Here is a 20,124-nt window from a genome sequence, read left to right on the forward strand (position 1 = left end):
TAAATTCTCTGCACCTTGGTTTCCTCATTTGTAAAATGGGGATTATAATAATATCTACCTCTGAGGGTTTTAAATGAGATTCTACATGTGTAGAATAACATAATGCCTGATAGAGTGAGTGCTCACATTCACACATGAGTTCCCCAATTCACAGCAAGCACAGAAAAACATTTGTATCTTCTGCTTCCAGTATGCCACAAAGGTAATGAGTAATTACACTGACATCTTGGTTGACTTAGGTAACCACTTTCTTACCTCAACATTACTGCTTTGTTTTTTTCAACATTAAAGCAACTAAGAAATAATCCAATTTCTATTTGGATTCCTGAAGTGCTGGGATGAGGGACAGGCTTATAAACACTGGTCTAATAGGTGACAAGGATTTGGCTTTATTCTAGTGAATAAAAATGTCATGAAAAAGGAGTTATTGAAGAGTTATGAAGAAAAAGTGTAATGCTCTAAATGATAGATTTTTAAAATCATCAGTTTGTTTTCAGACATTCAGTCCCATACTGGAACAAACTACCTCTGACAATAATTCTGTGAGAAAAGGATTTTTCTAAATCGATCCATATAAACCAGGCTGAGTTATTAAGGAGAAAAATGCATTTAATAATATAGCATTCGATTGCATATCATCCAGGAAAGGTGTACTGTAAAAAATGTTTTGATTATTCATTGACCTCTGGTAACTTTAGTGTTGTAAATACTTGTATTATATGAGGTAGACAGTTTAAAAAAAACTCTCCATTAGACAGACTTAAAATTTTGTAATAATATTTAAGAAAATGGTAACATTATGAAAAAATGAAATATCTGATTAATGCTTAACTTTGTACAACTCGAATATAAACTTTAAAAATATTAGAAATTATAACATTTGAGTGCATATAACGTTTTGTACATTAGGATGAATTGCATGCTGTCCATTTCCTCTTTGCACTTTCAGTCACCTTAAATAAACAAATATATACAGCCTTAACAGAACAACAGTGCATCCAAAGCAAATGTGCATTTTAAATTATTTCTCCTGGCCAAGTCTTTTTTTCACTTAGCATTTTTATATTAGCATTTCTTATCATCCCCACCCTTTCTTTGACCGTTTGTAGTTCTCTGAACCAAACAAGCAACAGGTTTAGATTGGAAGAGAGCAAAATCACTTATGAAAAACTAAAACTTTTTTAAGGGCTGGTACAAATTCCATTGATTAAACAATTTTATAGTCAAAGATGAGGAGGAAGCTAACTCTTCAAAGGGCCTACTCATGGGCAATGTTTGAAAACAATACTGGTGCAGGCTGGGGGAAAGTTCATGTTTTTGACTATCTGGGAATGGGTATTTCAATTTCACTGTGCTCTCTCCAGCTTCCTCCCAGAAGACGAATTCCACCCCTGTCTCCTTCCTCACTGCCTGTTCCCCATCTCCCACCCCAAGCTCAATGTAACACTTGGCTCTTTTCACAGTTTCTCATTACGAAGTTTTAAAAACATTGCCTAACTGATAATTACAATCTGAAACAATTCTTTTGGGGGAGCCCTGGGCTATTGCTGGCTGGTAATCTTTCAGGAATGTCAAAGAGAGGGGAGGGAACTTAGATTTTAAAGAAACTTCAGAGACAGGGACTTGTGTCCCCTTTCATCCCTCCCTTCCCCACTCCTGGCTCCTGGCCTGTCCCTTGATCTCCATCCTCCCTGAGGCCCACCATCTTCCCTCCTGATGGGACTCCTTCTACTTCTTGGTTCCTATTCCCTCCTTTGTAGCTCTTACGTTAATTTTTTTGTTCCCCACTCCTGCCCATTTTTTTGAACTGGAAAATCACCTTCCCCTTAGAAGGGCATGTCTGAATTTTGGCAAATTCTGTTGAAAGAAATCAATTAGAATCAGAAAGGGCATTTGGGTGGGCTACCTCCAGCCTGGGCTAATGCACCTCCGTGTCAGCCCCAGTCAGAGGCAGGCCTTGTGGTTTCTCATTATCCTTCAAGGGGTTCCATTTGGACTAATTCTTGTCATTCCATCCATACCAGCTCCTCTTGCCCCCACCAGAAAAAGCAACAATGAAGGCAGAGACCTGGGCCCTCAGGAGTGAGATGAAGGTTGCCAGTTCCTGGTACCGAAAGAGGCCAGGGCAGAGCTGGTAAACTCACAGAGTACACAAATGGGTGAGAGGGGCACCCGTGGGCCCACCTCTCTCAAAGCTCTTCTATAGGCAGGACCATTCCTGACTTAACTATTCTTTTTGCCAATTTCCCTATCTAACACTTTCTGTGTGGGAGGGCACAAGACATGGGCTATGACATGGCCAGAGGCCCCACCTTCTTCCCACATGTAAAAACCAACCAAATCAAGATGCGTCAACGGTGATTCTTCCTCCCACATTGTTTCCCTTTTTAAACTGTTATTTTTTCAATCCATGGAGCAGTTGAGAAACGGGTATGCATCTCCCCTCCCCTCCCCTTCTATCAAAGCCTGTAAGACACATAAGGAAATCCAAAGCCACAGTAATAGAGAGAGAGAGAGAAAAAACAGAACAAAAGAAATCCTCCTTGGCTTGTTTTTCCAGGGTGGCCAGGCAAGGTGTGAAAATCCATATTTCCCTCAGGGCTGGCAGATAGAAGTTACTGGGAAGGCCGCGCGCTCCCTTCTCTCCCACCGGCTCTCACGTCCAGGCTGTTCCCTCACCCTCAGCCTCCCCCAGCGCCAGCTTCCTCCTCCGCCTCTCTGCAGCCAGGCCTCCCCTGCAAGGCGGACCTTGGCCCGCCTTGGTTCCGGGCCAAGGCGGCGGGAAAGGCACCGCTACCTGCAGCCACACGACTCCACCACCATGTCCTCGTACTGCTTGTAGACCACATTATTGCCCGCGTCGATGTATAGAATGCTGATGGGAGTCAATTTGGTGGGCACGCAGCAGCTGGGCGGAGTGGAGCCGGGGTCCATGGAGTTCATCAGCGTCTGGATGATGGCGTGGTTGGTGGGCTCCAGGTGCGAGCGCAGCGGGAAGTCGCATACACCCTCGCAGTGATAGGCCTCGTACTCCAGGGGCGCGATAATCCAGTCGTCCCAGCCCAGCTCCTTGAAGTTCACGTGCAGGGGCTTCTTGCTGCAGCGTAGCCTGGACTTCTTGCCGTGCCGCTTGCCATGGCGACTGGCGAAGGCCGTGCGCCGCCGCCGGCGGCCGGGCGAGGGCAGCCAAGGCCTGGCGTCCGGAGCGCCCGACGGCGGCGGCCACGACCCCTCGGCGCCCGCGCCCGGGCCCGCAGCCTCGGCCGAGCCCAGCTGCTCGCGCACCTCTGCGAACAGGTTCTTGCGCTGGGATCTGGTGAATACCACCAGCAGGGCCCGCTCCTGGGGAGGCCGCACCCTCCGGCCGAAGCCCAGACTCCGCAGGTCCGGGGGCGGCGGTTGCTGGGGTCCCCGCGCGCGCGCCTCGGCCTCCCCGGCGTCCAGCTCGCCCCATGCGGCCCGCAGCTCCAAGCACAGCTGCTTCCAGGGCTGGTGGCGCAGGCCCTGCCACACGTCGAAGACTTCCCAGCCGGCCGGCGGCGCCCCCTGCGGGTCCAGGGTCCGCGCGTCCAGCAGTAGGGGCGAAAGGCAAGGGAAGAGCTGCACGTGGAGCGGCCCGGCTGGTGGCCCCCAGGGCGCTGAGGGCGCCTGGCGAAAGAGCCGCAGCTCCGCGCCCACCAGCTCTTCTTTGTCTGAGAGCATGGACACATCAAACAAATACTTCTGTCTCCGGAGAGGAGTGTGCGAGAGATCGTCTGCGAGATAAAAAATAATTACAGTCAGTTTCACTTAAGGGGGAGATCAGCCCGGTGCTCTTCGGCCGCCCCGGGAGGAAAAGGGCGGGGAGTGGGGGCAGGTCGGCCGGGCAGTCCAGCTTGCCCGGCCCGGGGCCTGACCACCCCGGCTCCCCATCTGGCTGGTGCATGGCGCGGGAAAGGGGGCGCGCCAGGACAGACCCCCTCCTTCGCGTCAGCTCCGGACTCTCAGGGCGGAAGTCCGTGGCTGCTGGCGAGGCGGCGGCGGCCTACCGGGTTTTCCCCCCAAAAGGCTTCGTAACCACTAATGTGCCCTTTGTGGTCTCAAGCCTCGGCCGCGTTTCCCCTAGACCTCCTCCAGGCTGGGCTGGCTCGTTCTCGTTGACGTCTCAAATGTCACCTCCTCCAAGTAGCCACCCCTGACCACCCTGATCTAAAGTAGCCTCTCCAGGTCTCTATCACAGGACTGGCTTGATTATCTTCCCAGTACTTAGGATTATCTACAATTACCTTGTTTACTTTTATCTCCTTGGTAGTCTGCCTTTCCCAGCAACACTGTCTGCCTCCACCAACCCACAGGAGCTAGGCCGATGTCATTGTCCACCTTGCTCCCCTCAGTGCCTAGGGCGGTTCCTGACCTGTAGCACACGCCGGTCAGGTAAGTGGGAAACTTCTACGACAGCGAGTCTTAATCTGGCCCACTAAAATGTCCTGGAGAACTGAAAAACTGCCAGGGCCAGGGCTTGATTCAGCCTATTGAATCACTGTCTAAGGACAGGACTGGGCATGGGGTTTTTGTTTATTGTTTGCTTTTTTTTTTTTTTTAACTCCAAGATGACTTAAAGGTGCAGTTCTAGTTTAGACTCACTAGTCTGGGGTAACATTGCTGCCCATTAGGCGGTTTTGGTGGGTCCAACACAGTGCAGGCAGAATGAAGAGCTGGTGAGAGATTTATTTATTTATTCACCAATCATTAAACAACAAACAAAAGAGCAATGAAGTTTCCGAAGTATTGGGGGCAGGGGGTGACAAATGAACAAACACACACACCTTGCATCTGTCCATTGAGAACATCCTGCAGTCAATGAGAAAAATATATACCTGGAAGGCAAAAAACCTCAGCCAGGGACAATTAGATACACACACACACACACACACACACACACACACAGAGAGAGAGAGAGAGAGAGAGAGAGAGAGAGACTTTCCCATCTCTCCTCCCACTCCCAATCTAAAATTCTCTCGCTTTGCAACTATTCCTGAAGATAAAAGATTTGGTCATAAGTGAGAAAAAGAAATTTAGGACAGGTGAGGTAGGGGAGTGTAACAGGCTTTTAAAATCCAAGGCAAATTCTTCAGAACCAAGGCAAAACTGGACTTCTTTTTTGACACATTTGTGCACGAAGCCAACTCCACTTCAATGTGCAAGGCGGAAAGCTAACCAGATTTTCCTGGGCTGCCTTCCCATAAAATATTTACAACCCAGCAAATACAAAAATCCCCAAAGCCCCCAGCCTTCCCCAGAAGCTAGTAAAGTTTGGGTCGATTTCAATAGTAAAAGTGTCACTGGGCCCAGCATCCAACCCTCTCTACCAGTCCAGATGTAGCCCGGGGGCACTGGCTCTGGAGCCTCTGCCACACCCAGTTTGTACTCGGGGCTGACCGTAGCACTGGCTGGTTCACTCTTACACACATGCCCCAACCTGAGATGGGGTGTGGGAAGGGTTAGAGAGGTGAAAAGGGAAAAGCTGCTGCAGGCAGTTGATTTATGGAAGCCAAGACCTTCAAACAGACCAGGGTCACATTAAAATCAGGGGGAATTCAGCACACTTTCTTCTCCTTCAAAGAAACCTGTGTCTGACAATGCTCAGCCTCCACCCAGATCTCTGGACGTACTGCCTTAGGCTTGGCTTCCTGCCTCTCTTCCCAAACTAGGGATGAGATGAGAGCAACAAATCTAAGGCACTTGCTGCACTAGCTAAATGTTGTTAGGAATAACATATTTCTAATCTATATCCACCTGCACAGAACAGTTCTGAAAGGTAATTACTTGTATTATTCCCATTTTACAGATGAGAAAACCAAGGATTGGAGAAATTAAGGTATTGCCAAAAGTCAGAAAGCCAGAAAGTGGTGAGGCTAAGAGCCATACTTATGTCTATTTAATTCAGAGTTGGAGCATTTAGCCCCTAAACCCCACTGCCTCTCCACTGTAGTCCAGGTACTGGAGTCTAAAAGTAACCAGAAGTGGCCAGTGTATAAGAAAAGGGGAAAAGAGTCCAAATTATTTGCAGGGCTTGCTAGGAATAAAATCTAGGCTCCCTTAGGAAATCATTTCCATCTTTGCTTACACAACTCTTGAGATGGTTTGCCACTGGCTGGAGTGCATTAGGCAGGTGTAAAGAATTATGATTTACTTCTCTCTCATGCAATATGGGGGAAATCAGCCTGCTTTTGTTTTTACTCCTTTAAAAAAAATGTGTGGGCTAATAAATGATTAATTTGCACAGCTGAGTTAAAACTGAGGCAAGCATCTGTAGAGAAAGATCTCTTACTGATTCTGCAGCCTTAGGATTTCTGATGATCTTTCCAGCAAGACCAGCCCACCCCTACCCTTTCCACGTTTCAGTGCAAGAATGCAAATGGGACTTCAGCTTCTTCTCTCTTCTCTTTCCACACTAGCTCCATCACCTACTTCAAGGGGCCTCACCTGTGAGCATGTGGACATCCCAGCTGACAGCTTAAAGCTGTGCACAGTTTCACAGGTGCACACATCAGTGGTGTGATCTACCTTTGGGGGAACTGAATGGATAAAGAGGCTGTCCAGACCCTGCAAGTGAGCTCGGGGATATTTGGGCAAGAATTCTATGGCCCAGGTATCTGGAGCTTGGTCTGGAATAGTGACTCTCAAAGCCACTAAATCTGCAGTGGTCTTTAAATCTGCATCATCAGCATCACATAGGCGCTTGCTAGAAATGCAAATTCTCTCTCGCTCTAGAGGCTTGTGGTAGGGTCTAGAATTTGTATTTCTAGTAAGCTCCCAGATGATGCTGATTCTGCTGGTCCAAGGAATTACTCTAAGAACCACTGATCTAACTGGGGGTTGTCCTCTAGGTTATTTGAATTCACCACTGAGTAGGGGGGAGCACCAAACAAGGTGCTGCAAAGCACAGGGCTCAGGGCAGCATCTAAGGTGGTACTCACCAGAACCAAGTCAATTCTACCTCTCCCAGCCCGTTCATGGCCCCCAAAGCCACCCCCATTTTTTTTATCCTTTCAGCCACAAGTTCTCTTGGTTCTGGGTCTCCAGAACCTCTAACCCCTAAACAGAAGGTCCAAGAAGGTGGCTCCTCTGTGTAGCTCCCCTGCAGACCACATTCCCTACCTGTCTAAACCTGCATCACAGAAATAGCTCAGAGGAGGCATCCAACCTGGGGAGTGAATACAACACCATGCACTGTTACCCTGAAGACACTTTGCCTGCTGCCTGCTGACCTGGCATCACAGAGCCTGGCTCAGCTGCCATGAGCCATCTGTGGGCAAAAAGCCAGCCCTTCATACTCCCTTCCAAAAGCCTCCTCTCCCATTAAGTCTTGTATAAATGAAGACTGATGTCATCAAATGATCCTCTCTCCCACCCCTTTGACTAAAAAAGCATGCGCTTGTCCCTTCGAAATCTGTGGCACTTTCCCACATCCTGGAAGTGAATCCTATGCTTTGGGCCCTTAAATTGAAATTGACCAGAAATACATGGTGGGAGTTTTTTATTTCCCTTTTACTTTGCATCAACCTGGTTTGTTACAGCTTATTCACACCTCTGTTAACAGTGTTTGCTGAACACTAGACATATAAACATTTCCAGTTACAATTGCTGGATTTGGGCTTATCTTCGTTTCCTGGCAGCTGCGTAGAGAAAGGAGGGTGAAGAGAGAAAAATAAGAAGGAAGGAACAAACCGTGGCATGTTAGAAGATACTCCTTCATAATGGTCAACGAGTTGGTAAAAGGCTGAAAGCACCTCAAACATATATTTCTGGTGTAGAATTTAGGAAAAATTTAAAAGAGGGGAGATGTTGGTCAAAGGGTACAAATTTTCAGTTAGGGTGAATATAAGGTAAAAAATAAAATTTTAATTAAAAAAAGAAACCAAGAGAAGGAATGGTACCTATTTGCAAGGTAATTACCATTGCACCCATTTTAAATGAGAAAACTGGCCTAGAAAGGAAAAGGGCATCTGTCCACGGTCACAGTACGTGGCTGGAGAAAGTTGGAGTGGCAAACTCCAGAGCGGAAAGGAAAAGATGCCCGCAACGCCAAAGGCCAGACGCCCGGGGAACCTGAGCCCCAAGAGGGCGGCATGAGGGAGGGACACGTAGCTGCAGGACTCTGTGCGCTTGCCCACTCCAGCCCCAGAGCCTTCTGCTGGGGGCTACTTCCTTGGGCTAGCCTGTAGAGGGTTTCCAAAAACCAGAAACTTCCGTTGGTTGGAGGTGGGAAGGGCCCGGCATTGCATTTTCCCAAGACATCTCTGAGATATATACTCAGCTTGAGGTCCCTTTTGAAAGTCCTAGTTGGATTTTGTCACTCGCCTGGCTGTGCACCCACGGCTCCAACTTCCCGGACTTGCAGGATTCTTGGTACGGCTGACTTTGGGCTCCACGAGATTCCTCCGCGCGCACCTGGCTCACATCTCTGAGTACGCAGTGACCCTGGATAGCTACTGGCCAGGCGTCCCGCCACGCCTCCCAGCCATGTTCTCTGGTGGCACAGGCCCCGCGACTAGGCCACTGTCCAGAAAGTCGAGAAGATAGTGGACTTTCCCATCCCCAATCCCCAGGCAGGGAGAATCACCCATCTTTGCAAGAGAAACTCTAGGCGCCTTTCCCTTACCCCCTCATTTTAGAGCCAGCAGCAGCATTGAGCGCTTGTAGGGCACCACCTTTGTGCTAGGCACGTGCTCAGAGCTTTGATGGCCTCTCTCACTGAATCTTCACAGCGAACGTCTAAGGTCAGGCCTACTGTGATACTCACTTATAGATGAAGAAACTAAAGCTCTAAGAGGTATCTTGCCCATTGTCTTGAAACTAGCAAGGGACAGATGTTGAAGGTCCTAATTCCAAGTGCCCTGACCCCAGTCCTGCAGCGCAAGAGACAGGTGTTGAAGGTCCTAATTCCAAGTGCTCTGACCCCAGTCCTGCAGCCATGCTGCTCTACCAGGGTCCTGTTTTGGCAGGGAGCCAGGAAATAGGACATACCTTCATCATTAATGTAATCAAGGTGGGCTGGGTTCCCCCAGGATTTTTTTTCTTTTCTTTACTACGAAGAAGACCTCCAAGCTCAAAATTCATGACTGGGCTTGGAGTCATTTTCTCAACTAAGTCTCTCACCTTCCGCACTGCACTGAGGGGGCAAAGTCCATCAGGTTGGAAATAGAGCCAGGTGTACTGGGTGATTAAATATGAGCCACCAACCCCTCCTCCTGGAGTGTGAAGGGCTTTAAGGGGAATCTGTGTGCCAACTATGTACCCTCTTCCTGAAATACAGATCTCCTGGGCCTCCCCCTGAGGAGATACTCATCCTGAGTCAGGCCTCTGTTGAGATCTGAGCTTTGCAAGCTGCTGACGCATTGCTAACATTCTTACTGAGATGTAAGTTCGGGAAGCAGTCCATACAATTCACCCTTTCCAGGGTGCTTTTTCTTAACCCCAATACTCATGCCTGATCCCCCAGCATAATAATCGTAAGAGCAAACACTGGTGTGGCACTAAATCTGTGCTGGGCAAGATCTAAATTCTTAACTTGTAGTAACTCATTTCATCCTCAAAACCACTTCTGAGACAGCCATCATTCTAAACTAAAAGAGACAGCTTGAGTAACTGGCTCAAGATACTAAGTAGTAGAGTGGGCAATCTGGCTCCAGTATCTGTGCCACCACCCTAGACATCCCAGCCCTGATCTCTGTGCCTTGTAGAAACCCTGAGAAACTCTTCCATGCTGCCCATGCCTGGAGGCAGGGCATTAATCCTTGGCCGGCAAGAGTCACTCACTTCAGCAGAACTACAGCAGTCATTCCTTCGGCAGAAGAAATGTCGATGATTGGACTTGTGAAAGAGAATTTAGGAGGAAACTTAACAGGGCCACAGAGGGGTGCAAATGAGATAAGGTGTGAGAGAAAGACTTCTGAACGCAAATGTCAGTCACTACTGACAATGTGGAATGAGCATAGGAATTTAAAGTCTAAGAGACATAAATTTGAGTCCTGATCTGTGACTTAGTGGCTGGGTGACCTTGGTTAGACTGGGTCGCATAATCTCTCCCAGCCTCATATGCCTCAGCTGTAAAATGAGAGAACCACCTGTACCTTGCAGGATCATTGTAAAGGTCAGAGTCAAAGTACTCAGGGATGTGTATGGTATGTAGAAACGTCCAGTGAATGCAGCCAATATTTCTGTGACTACTTACATCTTCTAGGGGAAGGTGCACCTGTCCTCCTCTTGACTTCCTTTGAAATCCAGTTCTCTGGACTTCAGTCCTTGTGGTCCACTTCTCTCCACAAGATTCCAGAAGTGAGTGGAGGAAAGGTGCTAGGAAGCATGAGAAAGATGAAGATGCTTCCAGTTCCTGCTTATCTGAAGTCAAGTGAAAGTCAAGGCTCATGGAGGCTGCAGCCTCACCTCATCATCCCGATTCTTCTCAGTCCTGTGAGGCCCTGTCACCACTGCTGTCCCTCCCACAGTGCCAGATGAACAGATGACCTCCACCCCAGCCACATCAAGGATCCAGCCCTTCTTGCAGGTTTCCTCTTCTGCAGGGGTCAAGGCCAGTGACAGCCCTTGTGCTAACCCAAATGACTCCCTGGCTGGCAGTGCAGCCCTGAGAGGCCTAAGGATTCGTTTCTTTCCCCACTTTGGTGTCCTTTTGTGGGGGCACAATCTGACCACAGGGCCAGTCTGGGGTGGGGATAAGGAGGCAGATGTTACTGATCTTCACTGTGCAAAGGGCCAGACACATATTGATGGGGAGGGCTGCAATGGAGGGCCCCTTGGGCTGCAGCATGAGGCCAGGCCTGTGGTGCTTGTCACTTTCGAAGGTTTCGTCGGCGGGTCTGTCTTCAGTGTGTGTTCCTTCTCGTCACACATTCACCAGTCCAGCTTTTCGCATGTCTGTTGGCTTCCCCAGTGCCCTCCCCAATAGCTTGCCCTGTATTTCTCCTTCCAAAGACCAGAGGGGTCCAAGGCGAGTCTTCCACGGAGTCTTGGAGAGGCTTTTCTACTCTTTCCCTCAGGCCTCCAGACCCAGGCCCTTCTCTTCCTGAGGGGCCTGGGCCTTGTAGACTCCACAAGTTAAGTGGGTCTAGTGGCCTGCCTGGATCCCTCGGAGAAATCCCTGTATGGGCATAGCAAGCTGCGGCTCAAGGTGAGGCAAATGAATGAGAGTGGAGAGAAAGAAAAGAAAGGAGATCCTCGAATCCCACCCAACTGAAAACAGCTTCGCACCCCTCACCTTGGGGCCTCAGCACCGCCTTTAGTGGCCTTAGCTCTAACCCCAGGGTGCCTGTTTCTGACAAGCAGTGCTGGCTGGGGAGAAGCCCTCTCCCTTGAGTGCTGCTCACCCTATCAGGAGCTCCAAGGCGCTTTAGGGAAACTCCTTTTGTCTCTAGAGGATGAAACAGATTCATTTACAAAGCAGCTTTCCGGAACTTAGTTAATGACCCTGATGGCCGTGTGCTCTCTTGAGGGGCCGGAGAGGCAAAGCTGAGATCAAGGGCACTTCACTGTGCTTCTCTTTTCAACGGGGTCCCATTCTGGGCTCCCGACCACAGCGGCTCAAATCTTAATTTGACATCACTGCAGATGAAACCCAAACCGAAGCTCTCGTACTGTTTCCGCGCTGAGCCCTCCCTCCCCATCTCACTGCGGCGCGCACGCGGCCTGCCCTTCCCCTGGGGCCGGGACCTGGGGGGTTGGCTAGGGGCGGCCTTCCCTGCACTGTCGACCGGTAAGTCACCCGGGAGCCCAGGGGAGCAACCAGGTCCTCCACGAAGGCTAGGGGAGCGGAAAGGGAGGAATCCTCAAGCTGCCATCGGAGCTGGAATATGATCGGGCTGCACGGCTTCAGTTTTGAGATCAAAAGTAGAAGGAAGGGTGTTCATTTTATGTGACTTCCGCTCCCTGACCAGTTCTGAGCTTGCAGGTGGGGGCGAAGGTTCAGACTGGCTTGTAGTCGCGGGGAGGATATTGGACTCAGCACCCAGGGGTCCTGCGCAGGAGAAACCGCTGTGCTGTGCTCTTTAAGGTGCTGGGCCGTGTGCAGTCTGGGAGGAAGGGAGAGCCGCAATCTCTGTCTGCGGTGTTCATTTAGGTCTGACTTTCGAAACAATTTAGCAAAGTGAGATTCGTGGGCCCTAGTCTATTCCTAGTCAATTTCCCTCCACACTGAGCTTCGGAGCGGCAGTGGGCTGGGAAGTGGAGTGGGAGGCTGGACCAATTTGCCTGGAAGCCAGGTTTGCAAAGCAGGCGCACCGATTCTCCTGGGCTCCTACGTTATTAAGGGATGCCCTCTGCAACCCACTAAAGCCAATCCCCTGCTCTGCCCCTGTTCCCGTCCTCTGCCCTTCTCCCCAAGCTAAACCAGCCTGGGCTAGAGGCCCGCCCCTGGCCTCTTTCACGCCCACTCTCGGGTCCCTAAACCATGCCCCGCCCCCAGGCGCCGGGGCCACTAGCGCCGCCGCGCGCGCTTCTCTAGGAACGTTGTCCAGCGCCGCCCGCCGCCCGCCCCTTCCAAGCTCTTGCAGCCCCTCACCCCAAGTGGACCCAACCCTCAGTCCCCAGCAATGCTAATGGACTGTCTTAGAAGGCAGAGAACTGCAACCCTGGAACCCATTAGTCCAAGGAGGACCTATTTAATTCCTGTAAACAGGAGATACTATTTAACCGACTTAGAGCTTAAAAATAAACAGCCAGGCCTTGGGGTGGGGGATGGAGGGATGTCAAGCAACGGAATGGCACGGTGAATCCACATTCCGGCATTCCACACCTCGAGGGCTCGGCTCGATTCAGTCCCCTGGTCCAAAGAGTGTCGTTTGACCCGGGTTATTCAATACCCGAGGGGTTATCGAACTAATGGCTTTCCTTTTACTTAAAAGCCCCCAGGGATTACTGTTGATTTGCTCTAAGACCTTTGGTGCACGCAGTTGTCCTAGCAGGAAACAAAAGTTCTCGTTCTGCCCTGTTTCTATCATACCATCTTCCTCCCCACCTCTCCACCTCATTCCCTTCTTCCTTCTCCGCCACCGCCCCAGAAAGACGTCACCACTTTCGAGGACGTGTGTAAGAACCTCAAGGACTCCAGCTAAGAAAAACATGTGGTGTTAGGGCCTCCGATGCAGTGCCCTGCGTTCCCCGCGGGTCCAGGTGACACGCATCCTCTCCGGTCGGAAAGAGGAGCTTTCAAGTCCTGATTCAATTGGGGGGTGGGGAGGGTGGAGAAGAGGGATTCGCCAGGCCTGTCGTGATCTGTGGTCTGAGTGACTTTTTTCTTTTAATGCGCAGAAACCACAAGGATGTTTGAGCACGTTTTTAGATCCCCTCCCCCATCGGCAACTCCACCGCGCAAACTCCCAGAGGCCCGAGAGCCTCCCGCGTTGAGGAAAACGCTATGTCCGTCTCAGATTAGCCTCCTTTGCCAAGGAAACTCGCCAAGAATCCCTGCGCAACCTGCGCTCTCGCTGTAGAGCATACTAGGTGGTCTTTCTTTCTTTCTTTTTAGAATCTTCTTGCTTTTCCCTGTAAGGCAGACCTTGAGGCCTTAAGGATTGGAACTACAATAACTGATGTTTAACAGCAAGTCAGTGGCTAAGAGTTTGGTCTGCGGCCTTAAACATGCCTTACTTATTCGAACCAGAAGAGCAAAACAAACTTCCAATTTAAGGCTTCTTTCCCTTACCCCCGGGCTTTTTGCAGGACCTTCCAGTTCACCTGGCTGGAGGAGGACCGTGAACCTGGACAGTGGCACAAACCCCGTGCCCGCGCTCATGCAGGCGCACCCTCATACGCACACACTTGAACGCTTAGCAAGCCTTTTCCAAGGCTGTTCCCTCTTTCCGGGGAAATAAAGCCTAGATTGGAACCTTCTGCCCAGCTTCCTCATTTGGCCGTCTGGTCTGCATTAGTGTTTTTATAAGGGACTCAAACAAATCGAATACAAGGTCACCAAATAATTAACAGTTGTGAATTCCCTCCGTCCCCATTAAAATACTTCCCTGCTTATATTTCATTTTCGGTTTGCCAGCGACAACAGGGTACCGGCAAAAGCACTGCTGAGTTGATTACACCACTCTGCGGCTCAGGTCCACCCAGAAACCCGCTGTTTTGCATAACATGAGGTACCAGATGAACTTCAATCGCGAGGGAACTATGCAACTCTCTGAATGCCCTCCCCGCAGCCGGGCTATTCCCAGAATGGTCCTGCTCTGCCCTTTGATAATCACGACCCAGAAGGTGAACGGAGAAGCCAACAAACAATCGGCGGCAAACTGTCCTGAGAGTTATTTCTAGGGCATCAAGTTCTTCAAGGATGTTCCCATCTCGTTTTGGTTTTTATCTGTTCCTTACTGCCTCCTTTTTGAGAATATTATTACAACAAGAAAAAAGTAAAGGGTATTCTTATTTCAAAGCCATCTGGAAACCTAACTCACAGCAATAGTCTTAGACTCATTTCGGTTCTCTCATTCTTGAGAGTTGTTTTTTCTCCTTATTGGAATTATGTGGCACCTTTCCCTATATAAACTGAAAGTCTGAATCAGTCAGTCTCTTTCTCTCTCTCTCTTTCCCTCTCTCTCTCTCTCTGTGTCTCTCTCTTTTCCTCCCTCCCCTCTATCTCTCAGCCCTGCTGAATTCGTAGAACTAATTGTTTGGCTTTCCCAGGCCCCAGGGCTGGGGGTTCAGGGCCCCAGTACTAGTAGCCTTTTAATGAGTTATTTCATGAGCAAATTGTAATTTCACCATATCCAACCTTGTCCATTCTCATCCCATGATGGCACCAAAACACATAGGCACACACCTTCTCACCTTTATGGATCCAACATCATTTTTAAAGCACAATATAAGAGCATTTTTAAAAATCAGGGATAATATGGTTTGTGCATCTGCTAAAATAAGAACAGGAGGAAGCAAAGAACACCAAAATTCAGACCCTCAATCTAGTTTCACTCACACTCCTAACTGGGTCTTAAGTGACTGCAGACAAATATTAGACTGGGGGAAAATCTTTCCATTTTTTGACTTCTGCTTCTTGTCACCATCCATTAGAAACCACCTCACCACTTAAACTATCTATACAGTGCTCTAGTTAAACATGCAGGGTCTCGAATCTTATATGAGCCCCACCTCTCACTAGCTGTGTGACCTCGAGCAACTTGCTTAACTCCTCTGTCTTCTTTACTTCTCCTGTAAAACGTGGTGATGACAGCGTTTTCCTAGGAAGTGGTTGTGATAACTAAGCGAGATAATTCATGTAACAAATTTTAGTGCAATACTTGGTACACAGTAAATTTTCAATAAATCGTGGTTACTATTATTACTCCTAGGTGTCTGGAGAGCATACTGAAAGAAGGGACCTGTTTTAGGTTGTTTTTTTTTTTTTTTTTTTTTCCCCCCAATAAGTTATCCTCCTGGAGGATAGGGAGAAGTGGCCTGGGATGGAGTACAGAACTTGCTTTCTTTATAAACCTAAAGCGTCCTTCATTCACTTTGGGCAGAGTTTATGCCTGTTCTCCCACTCTCAACCATAGGCTTCAGGTGTAACTTTGGGGTTTCCGGGGTAAGGAAGGCTTTTTACAGATACTGTACAGGAGCAAGTCGCCCATGCCTCCTGGACTGACTTCGGGGCTCCTTTCCTTTTCTTCGCTCCTCCCCTTGGGGGACCCCCGGCTCCACCGAGCCAGGCCAGCCCCACTCGACGGCGATTTAAACATCCCTTAGGCAAGGCGCCAAGTTAGCGCTGCTGGCCCAGCTCTAGGCGGGCCGCTGCTCTTTCCTCCTCGCCAGGCCGTCCACGCGTTGGGGGAGGGGACCCTAGGGGGGTTGGCGCGGTTAAGAGCCCCACGTGAGAGGGGCGGAAGTCTTTGCCAGGAGCGGGGATGCGCGGCTGGCGGGTCCCTTCCATCACGGGAGACGAGACACCGTTTGATGTGTTATGACATGAACCCTCAATTAGATCGCTGAGTTGAAACACTCCAATCAGGGGCCCGATGCTAAGCAAGCCCCGGAAGGTCCAGCCTGAGGTCACCGCCGGTGACACATCAAATCAAAATCAGTGAGAGGGAAAGTGAGGCTTTCCCTTTATCAAGCTGGGGCTGCAGCCAGCAACGCACCCCCTCCTCTGCGCACCCCTCCCGCCTGTGGCTCCGCACTCCTTCACCCCCGCGCGGCGTGCGACAAGCCGCACCGCCTTCCCAGTCAACGAACTGCCTTTCTTCGCATTTTCTGAGAACCCGGAGACGCGGAGGAGACAGCGCCTTTGAAGATGCTGTCCGGGTGGTCATGCAGCGTCTCCTCCCGCTGTGGACCGCTCGCATCCCCAGCCCTCCACCGCATTCCGGGGTTGTAGCGGTACTTGTGGATCTCGGTCCTGCTAGTCTGGAGGCCTTGGCTCGGGAACAGAGGCCTCCCCAGACTGGGTGCACATGCAATCCCTCCTCTATCTCCAGGATCGGGGGCTTACAGCGCAGTGGCGGGGATGGGGGTGGGGAGGCTACAGGGCAAACCAGGGTAAAGTGATTTCGCGTCTACGCCGGATTGGGGCCCCCAAGACTTTTCCCCAACCCTTGTCTGAATGCCACAGGCTTCCGGAGACACCTCCGAACAGCCCGCAGGGTCTTTTGGTCCTGTGCCAAACTCACAGGGCGCAGCGAACCAGTTAGGGTGCCCACTTGGGGGAGGGGCAGAGATTCTTGCCACTTCATTCCCGGGCAAAGAAAATCCGCGCCCAACCGCCGGCCAGCTTAGGCCTCTGGGACTTCTTCTCTTGAGGAAGGGCCTCTTGAGCAGTCTTCTCTGAGCTTCCTTAGCCTCCTTCCGCAATTGTAGTAGAGAAAGTGCACGATTAACAGACGACTTTGAGGGACAGAAACAACTGTAGCAAGGCGTGCGTCGTGGGGAGGGTTGGCGAGCTGCACGGGCAGCACGGAGGCCAGGGACTCAGTTGCACTACTACGAAGAAGCCACGTGTCTTTGCAGAGGTGACTTTAGTAGCCCTAAAATCATCATAAAATACCCGGCGTTAATTTGCCCTCTGGACCTTTCAGCAGCTCATGAACCTCGCTGACCTCGGGCTGCAGCGGCGAACCCGGCGTGGGCAGGACCCTCGAGCAAGGAACGCGACTATGAGTGAGAGGCGGGGACTGGAGCCGGGGAAGAGCTCGGGGCTGGGGGCGGGGGGGCCGTTAGCCTGCTCTAAAAAGCTTAAGAGATGTGCGAGCACCCAGGGTAGCAGTGGCTGAAGCAGCTTCCGAATCCCAAACCCCAGCGCTGCAGGTTTCCGGGCAACCCCACTTAACTGGGAGCAGGTCAAAGTCATGGAGCTAAGTCTAGGGAGGATGGAGGAGTGGATATCTGCCTAAATCGCTTTTATCCCCTCATTTTCTTCCTTCCTTCTCTTTCCTCTTCCTTTCCTTTTTCTCCCTTCCTTTCCTGTCTCCTTCCACATTATTGTCTCTCTCCTTTAGGAGCTGAGTTTCCGATGCCTGTGGATCCTTCCCTGATTTCTGGGACCAAGGGTGGTGCGAGGTTTTCTTGAGGGCACTGGCCACGCTGCAGATCAACGCCGGTGGCAAGAAGGGGCCGCAAGGGTTTCCGCAGACACCCACACATGCAGGCGTTCCCACAGAGGGTACCAGGGATTTCCCAGACCCCCACCAGCCCCCAGGAATAGCGCAGAGAGAGGAACGTCGCCTGGCTGAGAAAGGTGGATGGGCATACCCATGTACCTTTGTGTATTAAGTACCCACAACCTCCGAACTTAGCCGTCCCTGTCCCGGCCCGCCCAACTGCTGCCGCCGCATCTGCAGAAACCACTCGTGTTGAGGCCTCGGAGCAGCCGGGAGCACCACGCTGGAGCAAAAAAGCCGGAGGGCGCAGGGCTCCAGCCCGGCTGACCATCCCACCCAGCGCAGGGACCAACGGAAAACCCGCGCGGCGTCAGTACCAGGGGGCTGCCCGACGCCGCTCGCGGACTAGTTCCTCAGACTGTGGGACTCCCTAGCGCCGGCTTTGCCCAGGGCTTTCCAAGGCTCTCTCATGCCCTAGATCTGCCCCAGCAGCTCAGGCCTTGGACTGCGAACCCAGTATCCCGAGACACCGATTCCATCAGTCCCCATCCCGACCCCTCTCCAGCCGGGTTCATCCGCCTGCTGCCTCCCGTCCTCCACGTTTCCCCCACCAGCCACCAACAAGCGGCAACCACGCTGCCTTCTGCAAAAGAGGAAGAAGGAAAGAAGGGAGAGAGAAAGAAAGGGGGGAAAAGGAAGGGAGGTTTAGAGACTGGAATAGAATCCGCAGCCGCATTCAGAAACTTACTCGAGCTTGAGAAAAACAATTTAAGAAAAGTAAAAGGGAAGTGTCCAGAGCGGGAAGGGAATTCACAAATGCAGCCTCCAGCGGGAACAGCTCCCTGGCTGCGGAGCTCCAGCGGGAGGGGAGTCGAGCGTCTTCTTTGCCACTTACCTAGTCCCCTGTCTACAAAGCTGGTGATCGTATTAGCCGACTTGGAAGACTGGAAAAAGCTGGCATTGATGCCCAGCTTCTCAGCGATGGAGTAAGTCCTGTAGATTGACAGCATGTACTCGTGGGGCACCACGCGCGGACCCCTGCCTGGAGGCTCCTGCGCCCGGGGCTGCTGAGCCCGGGGTTCGTCCTGAGGCCGCGGCTGTGGTTCCTGGCCCTCCCGGCCCGCGTCACTCTCGCGCGGCGCCCGCTGCATCTTGCCTTCCTTGCGGCTCCGCATGCCCTTGGTGGAACCCAGCTCGGCGGACGACGAGGAGGATGAGATGGAAGCCTGCTGGAAACCGGGCAAATCCCACAGAAAACTGATGAGGAAGACGGCCGAGAGCAGGACCCTGGGAGTATCCATGGCGGGCAAGTGGCTGCGTCTCCCCAGGAGGCGGTGGCGGCGGCGCAGGACGCGCGGGGCACGGAGCGGCTGGACAGCGGCCGGGGCCCGGCTCCTCGGGCGGACTCGGAGTGCGAGGAGCCGGGTCCCAGCCACACAAACCCCGGCCCCGCCACGCCCCCTCCCGCCCCTCGCCGGGAGGGGAGGAATGGGGAGGGAGGGCAGAGGAGGGGTGGGGAGGGTGGGAGGAGAGCCGGGTGGTGCGGGCCGGAGGTGTGGGGGAGAGGGGCCGCGGTGCGCCGGTGTGGCAGGAAGACGCAGCGCCCCCGCGGGACGCGCGCGGGGTTGCCGGGCGGTGCGCGCGGCGCGGGCCGCAAGCGCTGACCGGGGGAAGGCGGGCGCTGCCGGCCCGTGGCCGGGGAGCAAAGGCTGGCCCGCCGCGCCAGGGTCCCCCTCGAACTCCCGGAGGTGTGGTCCCTCCGCAGCGCGGCCCCGGCTCTCGGTCCTCGCCAGCCGCCTCCACTTTCCTGGGAGCGAGTGGCCCCGGAGGAGGGAAGCGGCGGCGGCGCCCCCCAGAGACAGCTTGGAGCAGGCGCCTCTGCTGCAGGCTGAGCGCTGCCTCGGGGCGGTGGTACCTTCCCTCCTCGGCCCCAACCGCCAGGCCTGCCGTTTGCGCCCCTCAGGGGCCAGCCTGGAGCCAGAGAAGCCTCGCCGTGGGCCAGGCGCAGGGCCCAGCTCGGAACAGCCCCATTTTCTCGGTGGGGTATCGCTCTCCACAAAGACAGGCGTCTATTCCCGACCCTCGAGGTCAGGCAAAGGCCACGAGTCTTTAGAGTTTGGATCGATGCTAAAAGCTGCTGCGCTCCCCTGCAGGCCCCAGCCTCTCCTTTCGCAGTCCCCAACCTCTTCTGACGCAGACTTTAGCTGCTCCACTTCTTCGTCTGCTCCCGGGATCCTCTCCCTCTCGCGGCCTGTCCCCCGCCTCCACTGCATCCCCATTTTCCCTCTCTTCTTTCCCTCCCGCCTGCAGGACTTCCTCCTTCCCCAAGTTCCTTCTGCATTCCAATCCCTCTTTCCCCAGCCTGCTTTTCTTCTCACACTGCCCTCCCATCTCACACTGCCTTCCCACCCTCTCTCTTCCCGGCCTCCCCCCTCGCCTTCCAGTGGACCCCTCCCTTTGCAGCTCTACCCCAATCTGTTTCTCTTCAGCCCAGCCTCGCCCCATCACGAGTTTCCTTTATCTGTCCCCAGATTCCCCGTGC

At 52.2% G+C, this 20,124-nt stretch overlaps 1 protein-coding gene across 1 annotated transcript; it reads right to left on the reverse strand.

Annotated features, from left to right (window-relative positions):
• Positions 1-591: 591 nt before the first annotated feature.
• Positions 592-19,033, reverse strand: GDF6 (growth differentiation factor 6). The gene is made up of 2 exons (XM_004047328.4): positions 18,478-19,033; positions 592-3,755 (listed from the first exon to the last, which is right to left on the reverse strand). Exons 1-2 carry the CDS (start codon positions 18,881-18,883, stop codon positions 2,794-2,796), a joined length of 1,368 nt encoding a protein of 455 aa, XP_004047376.2. The 5' UTR covers positions 18,884-19,033; the 3' UTR covers positions 592-2,793.
• Positions 19,034-20,124: the final 1,091 nt, after the last annotated feature.

This window comes from Gorilla gorilla, chromosome 7 (genome assembly GCF_029281585.2).
Source record: "Gorilla gorilla gorilla isolate KB3781 chromosome 7, NHGRI_mGorGor1-v2.1_pri, whole genome shotgun sequence".
Lineage (NCBI taxonomy): Eukaryota > Metazoa > Chordata > Mammalia > Primates > Hominidae > Gorilla > Gorilla gorilla.